This window comes from Pseudozyma flocculosa (genome assembly GCF_000417875.1).
Source record: "Pseudozyma flocculosa PF-1 unplaced genomic scaffold scaffold00018, whole genome shotgun sequence".
In the NCBI taxonomy this organism is placed as follows: domain Eukaryota; kingdom Fungi; phylum Basidiomycota; class Ustilaginomycetes; order Ustilaginales; family Ustilaginaceae; genus Pseudozyma; species Pseudozyma flocculosa.
The window spans coordinates 481,495-496,497 of record NW_006920886.1 but is presented as its reverse complement, the minus strand read 5'-3'; the positions used below and the strand labels follow the sequence as shown (position 1 = coordinate 496,497).

Sequence of the window (15,003 nt, the reverse complement as noted above, 5' to 3'; positions counted from 1 at the left end):
TCCGTCGACGTCGTCGTCGCCGTCGTCGTCGCCCCTGCTGATGCCGCTGCTTCGCGGCGGGGAAGAGATGGGCGGGTCGGGGGCGTCGACGCCGCTCGAGGCGCGGCGCGCGACGTTTGAGGCGTACGCGCGTCGGCGGCGGAGCCGGTTCCACGAGATGCTGATGGAGGCGGCGCAGTCCGACGACCAGCGGCTGCTCGACGACGACGACGAGGGAGAGGGGCGCGGTGCGCAGCGCAACGATGCCAACCTCGACGAGATGCTCAACCTGCTTTTTGAGCGGCGCGGCGACCAAGGCGAAGGAGAAGACGAGGTGGCGAGCCAGCCGTACTCGAGCGATGCAGAGACGACGCTCGCTTACGGTGCCGGGCGCTTGGAGCGCGCGCTTCGAGGCCGGGCCAGCCGGTAACTCGGTTGTCGCCCGGCCTGGTCTGCCTTGCCGCCTGCGGTGGTGCTGACAGGCAGGCCTGGAAAAAAAGAAGCTCCGCTGCAGGGCCAGCCGGGTCCCCTCCGTAGCTTGACCACGCCGCGCCAAGGCAGATAGGCTTGGTCCGTGTGCACAGTCACAACGCTGGACTCCCATCACGTCGGGGCGGGCCGGGCCGGATCGATCGATCGACAGACCGGCCGATTCCGCTGGTCTGGCGCTACGCTCTCTGCCACCATGACGCGCGCTTGCGGCGACGGTCCTTTTGGTATGCGGTACTGTATGTACCTCACCTCGCTGTCCCTCGACTTTGCGGCGTTTTGATGTAACTAATGCCAAGCCCACGGCTGCTTGCTGCTGCACAAACCGTACCGCTTGAACGATCCGGTCAGTGCCATACCATGCAGAGGCCGACCGGATGGTTTGGCCGCGGCAGCAGCGACAGATAGTACTATAGAGCACCCGCCGCCCGGCCGGCTGTCCGGGCGTGGACCCACATGTGGGTGCCCACGGCTGGGATCCGCGGAGGACAGGTGGCGGGCGCCTGGTTCGAGGGAGGCTAGGGGGCCACACCATCCGGGGCGAGGCAGAGGGCTGGCTGCGGTGGCGGTGGCGGAGAAATTGGGGTCGGAGTAGCGCCGTGGCCTGGCCAGGCCCAGGCCTTGGACGGTGCGGCGCGCCGAGGTTCGACATGCACGCACGGAGAGGTGCGGTGTTTCCTGGACCCGGGTGCAACCGACCCGGATGGGCGGAGGGCACTCGACCTTTCCTCGTCGTCGTCGGCCCACCTCCTACCGTACCGGTACCTGCTCCTTGAGCGAGCCTAGAGTGGGGAGCGAGGACGAGGTCGAGGACGAGGTCGAAGGTCCGCCTGGGGTTGTTTTCTTGTGGAAGCGACGGGCTGAACGGCGGGCTGAACCGAGTCCAGGCTTGACGAGTTTTAATTCCAGCAGGCCAGGCCAGGCGGGCGATGGGCGTGGCCAGGCGGAAATTCTGTCCAGACCTATCGGATGCGTGCACGAGGCAGGCCTGCCTCCAGGCGGGGCCTTTGCGTGCCTCTGCCTTGATCCAGGGTCCACGTCCTCTGCTGCCCGGCAGGTGGGCAGTCAGATGCAGGCGAGAGACCCCGCGGCCGGGCTTGCCCTAGCCTGCCCTGGCTGCTTTGCCACTCAAGTCTTTCCCTCGTCTTGCTCGTCGACCGGGGGCGGACAGAAACCCCGCTGAACCGATGCCCTTGCTTCTTGCTTGGCCTTGGCGAGGCATCGTCGAGATTTGTCCTTGGCCCCCCACCATCACCGCCATCACCACTACCACCACCCCCACCACTACCGCCACCACCTTCGCCACCACCTTCAGCACACCCACCGCCCTCTGCCCCCACCGTTGCATTGCCACTCGTTGCCACCTCGATCGACTCGACGGGACCTGCCAGACCGCGCCACCCGCTCACTCGACCCCTAGACCGACCCACACCCCGCTAGACGCCTCTCCGCCCTGTCGACCTCCCTTGGCTGCTCTCTTCCGTCCGATCTCTCGACCATCCAACCCTAGTTCTACTCCGACCACACTCTGCTTGGACTCGCATAATCGCCCTCACCGCCACCTCAAAGCCGCACAGCGGCCTCGCTTCAGTCCCTTGACACCTCAGCTCTGCCCTTTTACACGCCTTCCACCGCCTCAGAATCGCCGCACCTGTGCACACCCGCACCTCGACACTGGGTCATCGCCATCGGCATCGCCATCACCGTAGACTTTGCCAGCCTGCTAGATATACGCGACCCGCCACACGACGCCAATCGAACCTTCAAGCCGCCTCTACAAGGCCTCTGCTCGCAGCTCGCTGCCCGACGGTGCCCGCGAGCAGGGTCCATCTGACGCATTGCTGAACCATCAGCGTCGCAGCTGGCCCTCACCTTCCTCCAAGCGTCGCAGCAGCAGATCTTTCGAGCGACCTGTGAGACGCCACGCTCCTCCAGCATGCCCGCCGTTGCAGCCGTGCCACCGGCCACGCCCCAGGGGCTCGCCGCCCCTCTGCCGTACGAACCGCCCCTAAAGCCCGACGCCTGGCACGCCTGGCTCGAAGCCTATCAGTCTGGGCAGTGGACCCGCATTCCGCAACCCGCACCGCCACTAGCCCAGCTGTCGGCCTCACTGCCGTCCACCCCCAGCCCTTGGACCGACGCCTGCGCCGACCCGCTGCGGCCCCAGGTCATCGACACCAAGACGGGCGCCGTCACATCGCCGTTCGACTTCTTCCGCTGCTACAACCACCTTGCCCCGCCAAAGGCCCCCCTCGAGCGCCTGCAGGCAAGGGAGAATGCCGTCATCCGCCACAAGCTCGAGCAGCCCGCCCTCAACCCTATCCTCGACATCTACGTCCAGCACGCCCGCGACGTCCTCGACGCCGACTACGGCGCCGTCTCGATGGCCTCGCTCGACCGGCTCCACATCAACCTCTTTTCGTCGTTTGGCTGCGGCCTCGAGGACCTCTCATGCCTCACCACGTCGACCTCGATCTGTGCCCATGCCCTCCTGCTTGAGGGCGAGTGCATGGTCATCCGGGACCGCTCCAAGGACTGGCGCTTCCGGTCGCTCCCCTTCGGTCCCCACCCGGACTCGGGCGTCGATGCACCACAGGGCTTCCAGTTCTACGCATCGGCTCCGCTGATGGCGTCGGCGCCCGCAGTGCCGACGTGCTCAAATCGGTCCAGCACCGGCGAAGGCCAGAGCGCGGCAGGCGCGACCGACTCGGACGTCAAGGTCCCCATCGGCCGGCTGTGCGTCATCGGAGTCGAGCCTCGGCCCGACTTCTCGGAAAAGGACCTGGCCCGGCTCAAGACCATCGCCGAGATGGCCAGCAAGGCCGTCGAGAGCGTCTGGCAGGCGAATCGGTCGGCGAGGGTTTTGAAGATGCAGGAGAGCACCGCCAACCTGGCCGCGCTGCTCGAGCAGCAGAGCTACGCTCTGATGTGCGACGGCGATGCTCAGCAGGACGCCAACGACGGCTTCCTCGCCGCAGTGGCGACCACGTTGCGCGAGACGCTGGACGCCTCTGCTGCCTTCTGCCTCGACGTGTCTTCGTTTGGCGCGGCATCGGTGGCGAGGGGCACAGCGGCGAGGCGCAGGGACAGCGCCATCGACGTGTTGAGCATCTTTGCTGCCGGTCCGGAGCGCCGTCCGTCTCTGCCCGTGACGATGACGGACCGGCAGCAGCACAGCCGTCGCCAACAAACCCACCACCACCAGCAGCGCGAGCAGCCCGTCTTCGCCCCGACGGTCCTCGCTGCAGACGGCGATCTCACAGGGTATACGATCGCCGCACTGGACCATGCCGCCGGCCGCAAGGCTGTGTTCGACTGGCTGCTCCAGCGTCAGCATTCTGGCTGGGCCCAAGCAGACATATTCCAGGCGGACCAGGAGGCAGAAGATAGTGAGGCATCGACAGCCTTTGCCCCGTTGCGCAGGCTTGTGCCAGAAGGCACCCAGACATGCGGTGAGTGACTTTGCGGACCACCGGACCTTTGCCGCAGACGGGCGACAGGCCGGCATGCTTACTCCGCCGTCTCTACCACGTGCCCGCTCCTTGCACTTTGCCGCAGTCACTCACGTCGTCATGAACGCCGAGCGGACCGAGCCGCTCTTCGTGTTCCTCGTGCCTTTCCAGAAGCGCACCGTGGTCGAGGACTTTGACGTCGACTTTGTCCTTTCGCTTGGGCTGATCCTGCAGAGCATGGTGTTGCGGCAGCGGGCGATGCAGTCCGAGAGGGCCAAGGTGTCGTTCATCCGGCAGATGAGTCACGAGCTGCGCACGCCGCTGCACGGCGTCACGGGTGTTGCTTCGCAGCTGGCCTCTCGGCTGCTCGAAGGACCCGCTGCGACGCCGGATGGTGATCGCACCGAGACCGTCTGGCTCGCCAAGGCCATCCTCTCGGCTGGGCAGGATCTACACAAGGCAATCAACGACCTGATCGACGTCAACGACCTCACCGTATCAGCCCCGGACACGGCCGGCGCCGGCGGTGGCGACGACCAGTTATCGGAGGCGTCCGACACCACGCTCGACCTGGTTGATCTCGTGGAAGCGACGGCTCTTGCCGAGCAACAGTGGTTCGCAGCGCGCGCCACCGAGGGGTCCCACAAGCCTCCGATGTTGCTCGTCCACGAAGCTCCGTCTCCCTCTGCTGCCGCGATGGAAAGGCCAACGATCCGGCAGAAGGACGGCCAGATTGTGCGCAAGGTGGTGCAGCAGATCGTCAACAACGCGTTCCGCTTCTCGAAAGCGACCGGGGCCGTCGTCGATGTCCGCGTCCAGCCGTCGTCGAGCCGAGCAAGCAGCCCGACGGCGTCCACCGACGGCGCCACAGCAGCCGCCCCCGTCACCACCATCGCGAACAGCTTCGACGTCGTGGTGCGGGACAACGGCATCGGTATGAGCGCCGAGTTCGTGCGAGACTGCTACCGACGACCGTTTACCAAGGCCAGCTCCTTCAAGCAGGGCACCGGGCTTGGTGCGGCTCTAGCCGAGCTTCTGCTGCAAGAGATTGGCGGCAGCATGGAGGTGGATTCGGCAGAGGGCCAGGGGACGCGGGTCACCATTTCGCTGGCTGTTGAGATGGGCTCTGTCGACACTACCTACTCGACTGCCGGGAGGGCTCTGGCCGACAGCTCCCAAGCATCGGCCTCGATCGTCGCTGCGGCCTACTTTGAGCCCCGCTTCTGCTCGACTGAGCAAGATGGGGCTGCCTGCTCGTTGCGCGCCTACTGCGACGATGTGCTCGCCGACTGCGGCTTGCAAGCAGCGACGATTCCGGAGCAGGCGTCGATGCTGCTCCTCCCGGTCGACGATGCAGCACACATCGAGGAGCTGAGGACGGACATCCGCTTCGAGCGATATCGGAAGGTGGTCGTCGTCGACCTCTGCGACGAGCGAGAGACGGGCCCGCTCAGCGCCAGCCTGTTAGCTGCGATCGACACAGCAGGCGTCGAATGCCTCTGCCTGCGGCCGCCGCTGCACACCGGTACAGCGCATGCGCTTTCGACCTTCCTCTGCTCCGCGGCGACGTCTTCGTCACTGCCGCCCGCATCCGGCCCCGCAGCAAACGTCGACTCGACGAACCTGGTCTTGGAACGGGAGCTCGAGTCGCTGACCCTCGAGACCGATCTGGCGCAGACCGCCACGTCTCTGCCATCGCCCGACTCGTTTACGACACCCAAAGTGGCGCCACTCGAGATGCCCTCTCCGACCACGATCGACGCAGCCACGATGCCGGATCGCACTGATGCAGCCACGGCAGGCGGCGGCAGCGGCAACTGTGGCACGGCGAGCGAGCGGCCCTTTTCGGTGCTTCTGGTCGAGGACAACCCGCTTAACATGCGCCTGCTCCGGACCGTCGTCCAGAAGGTCGGCTGTCCCTTCCAAGAGGCCGAGGATGGCGAGCAGGCGGTAAACAAGTTCCGCGAGATGGATCCGGCCGTCGTACTGCTCGACATTTCGCTTCCAGTCATGGTGAGTGGTGGCGGCGGAGTCCGATGGCCGAACCGCTGAGGCCAACGGCAGGGTGTTTGCAGGACACTGGTTGGCTGACGACGAGACTTCGCTGACCCCCTTCTGTCGATGCGCGCTTCCGATCAAACAGGACGGCTTCGACGCGTGCAAGCTGATGCGGGCGCATTGCAGCCTCGAGGGGAGCGATGGGCGGCGGCAGCAGCCGCGGATCGTGGCCATCTCGGCGCTGTCCTCGGCGTCGGACATTGCGCGGGGCATCGACGAGTGCGGCATGGACGAGTGGCGCACCAAGCCAGCTAACCTGGCGCAACTGCGCAAGGACCTCGTGCGGTGGCAGCAAGAGTATCGGATAGCGGCGGCGGCAGGGGCTGAGAGCAGCAGCGCTGCGCAGGGACTGACTGGTGGCGCAGACGAGGCAGTCGCGGTGGCTGCGTAGCTCGGCCGGTCTCTTTTGGTTGGTTTCCCCGAGGAACAGATGGTCATGGGCTTTGAAAGGCATGAATGCATTCGACGATGCGTCTTTCTTCCTTCTCTAGCGTCCCTCCTGATTGTGTGCGGGTGGCCAGGCCAAGCTCGAGATGGCTCGTGGGCGAGCGAGCGAGAGGGCGTCCGTTGCGTGCGGGTCGGTGCTCAGCCAAGAGGCCGGGCGAGTGAGGCGGGAGGCAGGAAGGCCAGGGTCCACCGAGCTCGCAGCCGCTCGGACCACGCTGCCCCTTCCTCCTCCACCACCATCTTCTTCTTGCCACCACACCATCACCATCACGGGCAGCACCCTCCCCGCTTCCCTCTCCACCCTTTCGCTCTCTTGACGCAACACCGCATCGTACCCGCCCACTCCACACACACACACACACAAAGGAAAGGGGGAGGCGAAAGCAGGCGACAGAACGATGCCCACACTGCTCCTCTCACCGTCCACCACGGCTCGACTCGATGGGATACGGAAAGACGAGCGCATCCCCGTCTCGATTCGGGAGGCAATCTCCTCCTTACCCCGCTCATTCTCCGCCGCCGCGTCTTCCGACGCCGTCAAGATGGACGGATCCAGTCCTGCTGTACCGTGCGCGGAGGAAACAAAGGTGACAGAGACTGGGCGACTTGCGATCCCGCATCGCGTCCTTGTCGATCTGGCCTGTTGGGCCCGGACAAACATGAGCGATGAAGGGAGAGGGCAAGCGCATGGATGGACGCTTTGGGACCTCGTGGCCGGCTCTGAGGTCTATGTCGAACCCAAAAAAGTGGCTGAGAGGGTGAGTCGAGTCGAGTCGAGCCGTTCTTGCCTTGCGCATCGCCGCCATACCGCCCTACCGACGTGGAAGTGAGGAGCTGACCAAGAACGTCGCAACGCTCGTCGCCGGGATGCGCGATCGAACCACTGTCACAGTCAAAGGAGCTGGAAGCCTCTCTTCTCGCCATCCGGAAAGCGCAAGACGAAGCAATGTACCACCAACTCACGACCTCGCTGCCCTTCACGCGGTCCGGCATCCCAGCGTCCTTCCGCTCCATCGCCGGGGTCGATCCGTCCGCCCCGCTCGCCGCGCGCATCTCAGCCGGCCTCGCACCGCCCTCGACCGCGACACAAGAGCACCAAGATGCGGAAGCATGGCGCGAAGTACGCTCCATCCTCTCGGTCCTCCTCAACGTACTCCTCAGCATCGCCGCCGTCGTCGCCGCCGTGTGGTACGGCCTCGGTACATCCACACCCGTACCGTTTCGCGTCCTCGTCTCCCTGCTCGCCGCCATCGTCACCGCTCTCGCTGAAACGGCGCTCTATGCCCGATACGGTGACTATGTCAGCAAGAGTCGCAGCGTCAAAGAACGAAGGTTGAAGGGCTCCGACGCCGTCGTACCCGCGCCGCCGCCGCCAGGGACGGAGCGAGGCCCGCAAGCAACGTCGGACCAGCCGCCGTTGGACCAGCCGTTTTCCTTCAAGTGATGTCCGTTCCTCGGGTGGAAGACAGCACGGCACGGCACGGCACGACGGCCACGGAACCAACACTCCGACTGCGCATCGCTTTCTCTATTGACAGCGGGAAGGGGGGCAAACGGACCCTCGTATACACTTCTCTACTCGACGACGGCCATCGTGCATCCTTCTACGTGCCGCACGGATGCAGATCTCGAGCTTTACCGTGCCTCCCGAAGGGATGATGCCCGCACGCCTCTACTTGTCCTTGGGGCAGTACTGGACGACGGCCCACTTGCCATTGATGCGCCAGTTTGCGTCCTGCTTCCTCACCTCGTCCTCCTGGCCCTCGGCGAGTCCGACGCACACGTCGGCCTTGTTGGTGCGCAGCGCCAGCACCTCGATGGTGCCCGCCAAGGGGCCCAGCGCCTCGCGGAACGGCGTCGTGGCGGGCCACAGCGCGTCGCCGGTGAGCTTGCGGTAGTTGAGGTCGCCCTTGAAGATGACGAGGTCCGACTTGGCGCGCAGCTCGGCGTGGAGCGCCGGCGCCACCTCGGCCATGTTGGCGTAGCCCACCGGCTGCGTCCAGAAGCCGTTGGACGCGCCCGTGTCGCTGCCGAGCGGCGTGTCGAGCGGCACGCTCAGCTTGAAGCTGCCCTGCTCGAGGTAGCGCATCCAGCGTCGCACCATGGCCTGCACGGGCGTCTGCGACGACGGCGTCTCGTCCTTGACCGTCGTCGAGCGGCCGCGCGCGTGCCGCTCGTCGTCGCCGCCGTCGCCGTCGCCCGCCACCTCGTCGTGGATCGAGAGCGAGGAAAACAGCGACGAGTCCATGACGTAGCTGCGCGACGGCGAAATCGTCTGCGACCGCGCGTTGCGGAAGTAGGCCGGGTCCATCTGGAACGAGCGCGAGCCCGCCGGCGTGCGCCCGCGCCCGTTGGGGTCGACGCTGCCCTCGCGCGCCTGGAGCGATCGGCTGCCCGCCGGGTGCGGCGAGCGGCCGCGGTCCTCGGAGCCCGCCATCTTGAGCTGCCTCGATCCCGCCGGGTGCGCCGCGACGCCCTCGGCGCCGGCGGCGCTGTTGGGGTTGTACGAGAACTTGGATGCATCCGCCTGGAGGTCGCGCGTCCTCGACATGGAGCGGTGTCGGTCGACGGCGGCGGCGTCGTCCTGCTTGGCAAAGAAACTGGGCTCGAGGAGCGATTCGATCGTGTGGCGGAAGTCGGGCGGCGTCACGTCCGAGACGAACCAGGGCATGTTTTTGGGGTGGAAGACGACCTCGTCGACGTGGGGCGTCGAGAGGAGCCAGTCGGCAAAGATCATGTCCGACACCAGCTCAAAGCCCGAGTTGTCGAGGACAATATCGACGCGGCCGCCGTTGAGCGACGAGATGCGCCTCCACGCCTGGTCGAGGTCGTTGGCGAGGATGAACTTGGCGCGGGCCTCCTGCTGCTCCTTGCCCGTCGTCTGGAGCGCCTGCAGGTCGGCGTACGAGAGCGAGGTGAGGAGCGAGAGGTCGGTCGCGTTGCCCCACAGCGACATCTGCGCCATCTCGTGGAAGAGGATCTGGCAAGGTGGGCGCGGGGTGGAGAGGAGGGGCAAAGGCCATCGAGGGCAAGGCAAGGAAGGGGTCAATTGAGGGCTGGTCGGAGTAGGCAAGCAGGCTTGCCCGGGGCCGCTGGCAGCGTGCTCACCTCGCGACCCTCGGGGGTCGACTCGGGACCCTTTTCGGCGCTGGCGGCCTTGTTGACGAGACCCTCGATGGTGTTGGCGAGGGCCGAGATGGCGGTGCCGCTCGACTTGAAGGTGTGCAGCTTGGACTTGCTGAAGGGGTCGTAGCGCTGCCAGTGCTGGCTGCGGGCGAAAAAGGTGCGGAGGAGGCGGTAGAGGTAGCACTCTGCAAAGAGCCAGGGCGCGGCGAACCAGGTCCAGCCGTTGGTCTGGATGGTCTTGTCAAAGAGGTCGGTGGGCGGGCCGTCGTCGCGCTCGTCGGGGTTGTTTGGGTCGACGTTGATGGGTTCGAGGGGGCGGTCGCGGCTCATGTCGTGCTTGAGCGCGGCGATCTTTTCGATGATTTCCTTTCCCTCTGCGATCTTGGCCGACTGGTCTGTGCGCGAATAGGAGAGGGCATGGTTGGCGGCGTAGATGCTGTCGATGACCTGGGTCAGGATGGCGGGCCAGCGCTTGACGGTCGACTCGTAGGCGAAGCTGGGTGGGGGGGGGGGGGGGGGGGGGCGAAGCGACGAGGGGAGAGCGGGACATGGACAGGGGGTTTGATCAGGAGGGGCTCGGGAGCGGATTTGCAAGCACGAATGCAGATGCACGCACCTGTCCTTGTCCTTGGCCGAGGACGGCGGGACGGGGGGCGACCAAGACATGGCAGGCAGGCGGGCGGACGGATGGCGGTGGTGTCAAGCGATCTAGGTCTATGCAGTTGTGGAGAGGAGAGAGAAGGGATGGGCAGCGGTGGTGGCGGTGGTGGTGTCGGTGATGGTGTAGGACGAGGGATGATGGCGACGACGAGCGGAGAAGAAGCGGACAGAAGGAAAGCAGGGTCAGGCGGGGGGGCTGGCCATGTGCGCGGGCCACGCTCGGTCCAGGCGTGCCGGGTCCCCCCCTAGCCTCGGAGCCGACGAGGGCGAGGCTCGGCGACTTGATCGCTCAACTTGCCCGCCTGGCCAGACGAGGAAGGGGGCAGGCGGGCGATGATGACAGGCAGGCCACAGGCAGGCCAGGCCAGGGCTAGGCTCAACCAGCCGCGGGCCCTTTTCCCCGCATCTGAAGTCGACGCTCGAGGTGGCCGGTGCGCCGCCTTCTTGGCCGCCTGTCGGGCTGGCCGGCTGCCCGACCGACCTGTGACCTTGCGCATCCTCGGCCTCTGCCTCTTTGCCTGCCTGCCTCTCTCGGCGGCCACCTGCTGGCCAGGCCAAGCCGCCGTCCGATGCTCGTTTGCCGCCCTCAATCCGAGCCTCGGGGCCCTTGGCTCATGACTCGCTCCCAAGCCTTGCCTCCTTTAACTCCACCACCCCCCACCCTGCTATCGCCGCTTCGCTCGTAGCATGCCACCGCTCCGACCCTCGTCTTTCGTCGCTCCCACCTCGACCACCAGCCTCCTCTCCCTCTCTCGACGTCTTCCCCTCGTCGCTGCCACCACCGCCGTCGTCACCCACCAACCCATCCTCCACCCTCGCACCTTTGCCACCACCAGACTCGCAAAGATGCCGCAGATGCCACAGGGAATCGTAAAGGGCGGAAAGGAGGACGTAAAGGTGCGCACAAGCGACACCGCAACGGGTTCCCCCTCCTCCTCCTCCTCACTGACGCTGACACGGTCGTCTGTCTTGCTCCTTCTACCCCCCCTCGTCGCCCCGCCTCAGCTCAACAACCAGGCCCTCTTCCAGACAAAGGCCTACATCAACGGAGCCTGGGTCGACGCCGACAACAAGTCCACCCTCAAGGTTTACAGTGCGTCCCCAGGCCCTCTCCTCTTGCGTGCTTGCCACACTCGCTCCCCAAAACGGCTGACCGGACTCTGAACAACCACTCGACCGTCTTCTTCCCACCCTGTCCCCCCTCAGACAAGGCGACGAATGCCGTCGTGGCCGAGGTGCCCGACATGGGCAAGGACGAGACGGCGCGCGCCATCGAGGCGGCGTCCGAGGCCTTCAAGTCGTGGTCCAAGACGACGGCCAAGCACCGCCACGACCTCCTCCTCAAGCTCTACCAGGCGCACCAGGAAAACGCAGAGGACCTCGCCAAGATCATCGTCGCAGAGAACGGCAAGACGCTCGCCGAGGCCAAGGGCGAGATCGCCTACTCCAACTCGTTCCTCGAGTGGTTCGCCGAGGAGGCGACGCGCACCTACGGCCACACGGTGCCCTCGCCGCTGCCGGGCGTGCGCAACATTGTCCAGACCCAGCCCGTCGGCGTCGCCGGCCTCATCACGCCGTGGAACTTCCCCGCCGCCATGATCACGCGCAAGGCCGGGCCGGCGCTGGCGGCCGGCTGCACCGTCGTCATCAAGGCGCCCGCCGAGACGCCGCTGTCGGCGCTCGCCTTTTGCCACCTGGCCGAAAAGGTGGGCTTCCCCAAGGGCGCCATCAACGTCGTCACCTGCGCCAAGGGCGACAACGAGGCGGCCGTGGGCAAGGAGATGTGCGAGAACCCGGCCATCAAGAAGATTTCCTTTACCGGCTCGACGCGCGTCGGCAAGATCCTCATGTCGCAGTCGTCGTCGACGCTCAAGAAGCTGTCGATGGAGCTGGGCGGCAACGCGCCTTTTATCGTGTTCGAGGACGCCGACCTGGACAAGGCCGTCGAGGGCGCGATTGCGTGCAAGTTCCGCGGATCGGGCCAGACGTGCATCTGCGCCAACCGGATCTACGTCCAAGAGGCCGTCAAGGACGAGTTCTGCAAGCGGCTGGCGGCCAAGGTGGACAAGTTTGTCGTGGGCAACGGCATGGACCAGGGCACCACCCACGGCCCCTTGGTGAGCGAGGTGGGCGTCAACAAGGTCGACGAGCACGTCCGGGAGAGCGTCAAGGCGGGCGCCAAGGTGCTCGTGGGCGGCAAGCGGGGCGAGGGCCTGTTTTACGAGCCGACGGTGCTGACCGACGTGCCGGCGGGCGGGCCTACGGACCGCGAGGAGACTTTCGGGCCCTTGGCGGCGGTGTACACGTTCAAGACCGAGGACGAGGTGCTGCGCAAGGCCAACGACGTCAACGTGGGGCTGGCGGGCTACTTTTTCTCGTCGGACGTGGCGCGGTGCTTCCGGGTGGGTGAGGCGCTGCAGGTGGGCATGGTGGGCGTCAACACGGGCCTGATTTCGCAAAATGTGGTGCCCTTTGGCGGCGTCAACGAGAGCGGCTTTGGGCGCGAGGGCGGCAAGACTGGCATCGACGAGTACCTGGTGCAGAAGCTCATGGTCTTTGGCGGTGTCGGCAACTGAGGACCGTGGGTCGCCGACGTGGCGCGACCGAGGTCGGCCGTCTTTGAGCAACTGGGTACATATGTATCTGCGCCCCTGATGCCCTGCAATCGAACCCGTGTATCTCTCTGGATGCCCGGAAAGCTGTCGCGCAAGGCACCGTGGAAACCGCCTCGCCACATGCTTGCCCCTGGTGGGAGCATCTGTCGGTGGCATGCGGTGGGGAGGTCGGAGCGTTGTCGCGTAGGGGTTGTTATCGAGGGCAGCTGAACGGTGGTTGGCCGCTGGGATGCGTTGCGGTTCGACGGGGGACGTGCGCCGGCCCGTCCGTCTCGACGGGGGTCCAATGCTGGCTCGAACGATGCACTGTACCATGACGGCTGCCGACGTTTATGTGGCGGCTGTGCTGTCGATGTGTGTGTGTGTGTGTGAGAGTGGACAGAAGGCAGCGGGATCGCTCGCAGTGTGGTCACGGTGGCGCGGAGAGGCGCGCCCGGTTGCTGGGCGCATAGTTAGGGTCAGGCTTCCGTAGGGTCGAGGATGAGCAGGCAGGCAGGCAGGGGCCCTAGGCCTTTTCCTCTGAGCGTGGATCTGGACATGGCGGCGTCAGGCGGACCGGCCAACAAACACGCACGCACGCACGCACCGGTTAGCGAGCCAAAAGCGCAGCGCGGGCGGGCGCAGGTCAGGCCAGGCCAGGCCAGGCCAGGCCAGGTCCAGACACCGCGACGGCCCCAGCGTCAGCGCAGCCCAGCGCAGCCCCAGCCTGGCCTAACTTGGCCCAGGTCGAGTGCAGAGGCCGACAGCCCAGGGGCCCAGCGCAGGCAGGCTGGCAGGGCAGGCAAGCCTCGCCAGCCAAGGCCAACCCTTCGGCTCCTCGCCGTTGGGTCGTCTTCCCATCCTACCTCTTTACCACCTCCCCCCCCACACTCACCCTCTCCTCGCCTCGCCTCTTGCCTCACGCTCACACACCCCGTCCGCCGCATCCTCCATTCTTCGACTCCGGTCCCTTCCTATCCGCTCGCTGCTGCCTCCCTCGTCGTCGTCGTCGTCGTAGCAACCCCACGTACGCTCCCACCCCCGCAGCTCCTCGCCTTGTCCGAGACGCATAGCTGGCATCCGCTTCAAACGACGCCTTACGACTCGCTCCGCGCCATACACGCACACTCCCTACCCGGCCTCTCGCGCTCCTCGCTGCCCGGCCTCGATCCCTCGCGCCGTTGCATCCCGCTCCTGCTCGCTCTGCATCCAAAGCCCATCCCCAACCCCACTCTCCTTTACCTGCAACGCCCCCGACGCGAGACCGTCAGTCCATTCGAGCCCACACAGCCCACCGCCCAAATCCGTCCACGCAGACACCGCTGCCCACATCGCACGCAGTTAGCGCCATCCGACATCGATCGAAACCCTCGAAAGGTCACGCCTCACACTCAGCCCGCCGCTTAGCTTCGCACCTCGTGCAGCGACGGTCACCGCCCTCTCGGCTTCTCAAGTTCACCCCTAGCGCGCAGCGCAAGCACCTGATCCTCCTCGACGGCGCACGCGCTTACGCACAACTTCGCAACCATGGGTGCCTCGTTTAGCAAGGCCATGGGCAAGATCTTTGGCAACAAGGAGATGCGAATCCTCATGCTCGGCCTCGACGCAGCAGGAAAGACGAGTGCGTTGGCCATTGCCCTCCGGCGGCCTCGTCATCGTCGTCGTCGTCGTCGTCGTCATTGGAAACGCAATTAGGCTGACCTCTCGCCTCCCCTTTGCCCGCTTCCCCCTTTATCCGTCCACGCACCCCACACCAGCGATCCTCTACAAGCTCAAGCTGAACCAGAGCGTCACGACCATCCCCACAGTCGGCTTCAACGTCGAGACGGTGCAGTACAAGAATGTCAAGTTCAACGTTTGGGTGCGTTTCAGGCGTCGTGCCGCGTCACCTGGCCTGCGTTGGCCCAGCTTGGCCTGGCCGGATGGCTGCATCATTTGGTCGCACCGAGACTGTGCTGACGGCCTCATGGTTCCCTTTCCCTACCCTCCTTCTCCTCCCGCCCCCCCCTCGTTTCTCCCCACCCCCTTCGCAGGACGTCGGTGGACAGGACAAGATCCGGCCGCTGTGGAGGCACTACTACACGGGCACCCAGGGCCTCGTCTTTGTCGTCGACTCGCAGGACCGCGACCGCATCGACGAGGCCCGGCAAGAGCTCCACCGCATCATTGGCGACCGCGAGATGCGCGAGTGCCTCCTC

The 15,003-nt window shown here is 65.8% G+C and overlaps 6 protein-coding genes across 6 annotated transcripts in view; 5 read left to right on the top strand and 1 right to left on the bottom strand.

Annotated features, from left to right (window-relative positions):
- Positions 1–409, top strand: part of PFL1_05241 (uncharacterized protein) — a gene marked incomplete at both ends in the record, with an annotated part of 3,640 nt that extends 3,231 nt beyond the window's left edge. The window contains one exon of the mRNA XM_007882769.1: positions 68–409. Within this exon, the coding sequence (XP_007880960.1) occupies positions 68–409 (342 nt within the window). The remainder of the gene's footprint in view (positions 1–67) is intronic.
- Positions 410–2,404: 1,995 nt separating this feature from the next.
- PFL1_05240 (uncharacterized protein) lies at positions 2,405–6,369 on the top strand (the record flags this gene model as incomplete). Its single annotated transcript, XM_007882768.1, has 3 exons — positions 2,405–3,920; positions 4,027–5,933; positions 6,064–6,369. The coding sequence occupies 3 exons, from the start codon at positions 2,405–2,407 to the stop codon at positions 6,367–6,369; spliced, it is 3,729 nt and encodes a 1,242-aa protein (XP_007880959.1).
- A 454-nt stretch (positions 6,370–6,823) lies between these two features.
- On the top strand, positions 6,824–7,869 carry PFL1_05239 (uncharacterized protein; the record flags this gene model as incomplete). Its single annotated transcript, XM_007882767.1, has 2 exons — positions 6,824–7,183; positions 7,318–7,869. The coding sequence occupies 2 exons, from the start codon at positions 6,824–6,826 to the stop codon at positions 7,867–7,869; spliced, it is 912 nt and encodes a 303-aa protein (XP_007880958.1).
- A 228-nt stretch (positions 7,870–8,097) lies between these two features.
- Positions 8,098–10,217, bottom strand: PFL1_05238 (uncharacterized protein; the record flags this gene model as incomplete). The annotated part of the gene is made up of 3 exons (XM_007882766.1): positions 8,098–9,405; positions 9,534–10,047; positions 10,168–10,217. The coding sequence occupies 3 exons, from the start codon at positions 10,215–10,217 to the stop codon at positions 8,098–8,100; spliced, it is 1,872 nt and encodes a 623-aa protein (XP_007880957.1).
- Positions 10,218–10,898: 681 nt separating this feature from the next.
- On the top strand, positions 10,899–12,787 carry PFL1_05237 (uncharacterized protein; the record flags this gene model as incomplete). Its single annotated transcript, XM_007882765.1, has 3 exons — positions 10,899–11,108; positions 11,217–11,304; positions 11,418–12,787. 3 exons carry the CDS (start codon positions 10,899–10,901, stop codon positions 12,785–12,787), a joined length of 1,668 nt encoding a protein of 555 aa, XP_007880956.1.
- Positions 12,788–14,332: 1,545 nt separating this feature from the next.
- PFL1_06941 (uncharacterized protein) overlaps positions 14,333–15,003 on the top strand; it is a gene marked incomplete at both ends in the record, with an annotated part of 1,624 nt that continues 953 nt past the window's right edge. The window contains 3 exons of the mRNA XM_007882813.1: positions 14,333–14,426; positions 14,563–14,666; positions 14,839–14,993. Coding sequence (XP_007881004.1) covers positions 14,333–14,426; positions 14,563–14,666; positions 14,839–14,993 — 353 coding nt within the window. The remainder of the gene's footprint in view (positions 14,427–14,562; positions 14,667–14,838; positions 14,994–15,003) is intronic.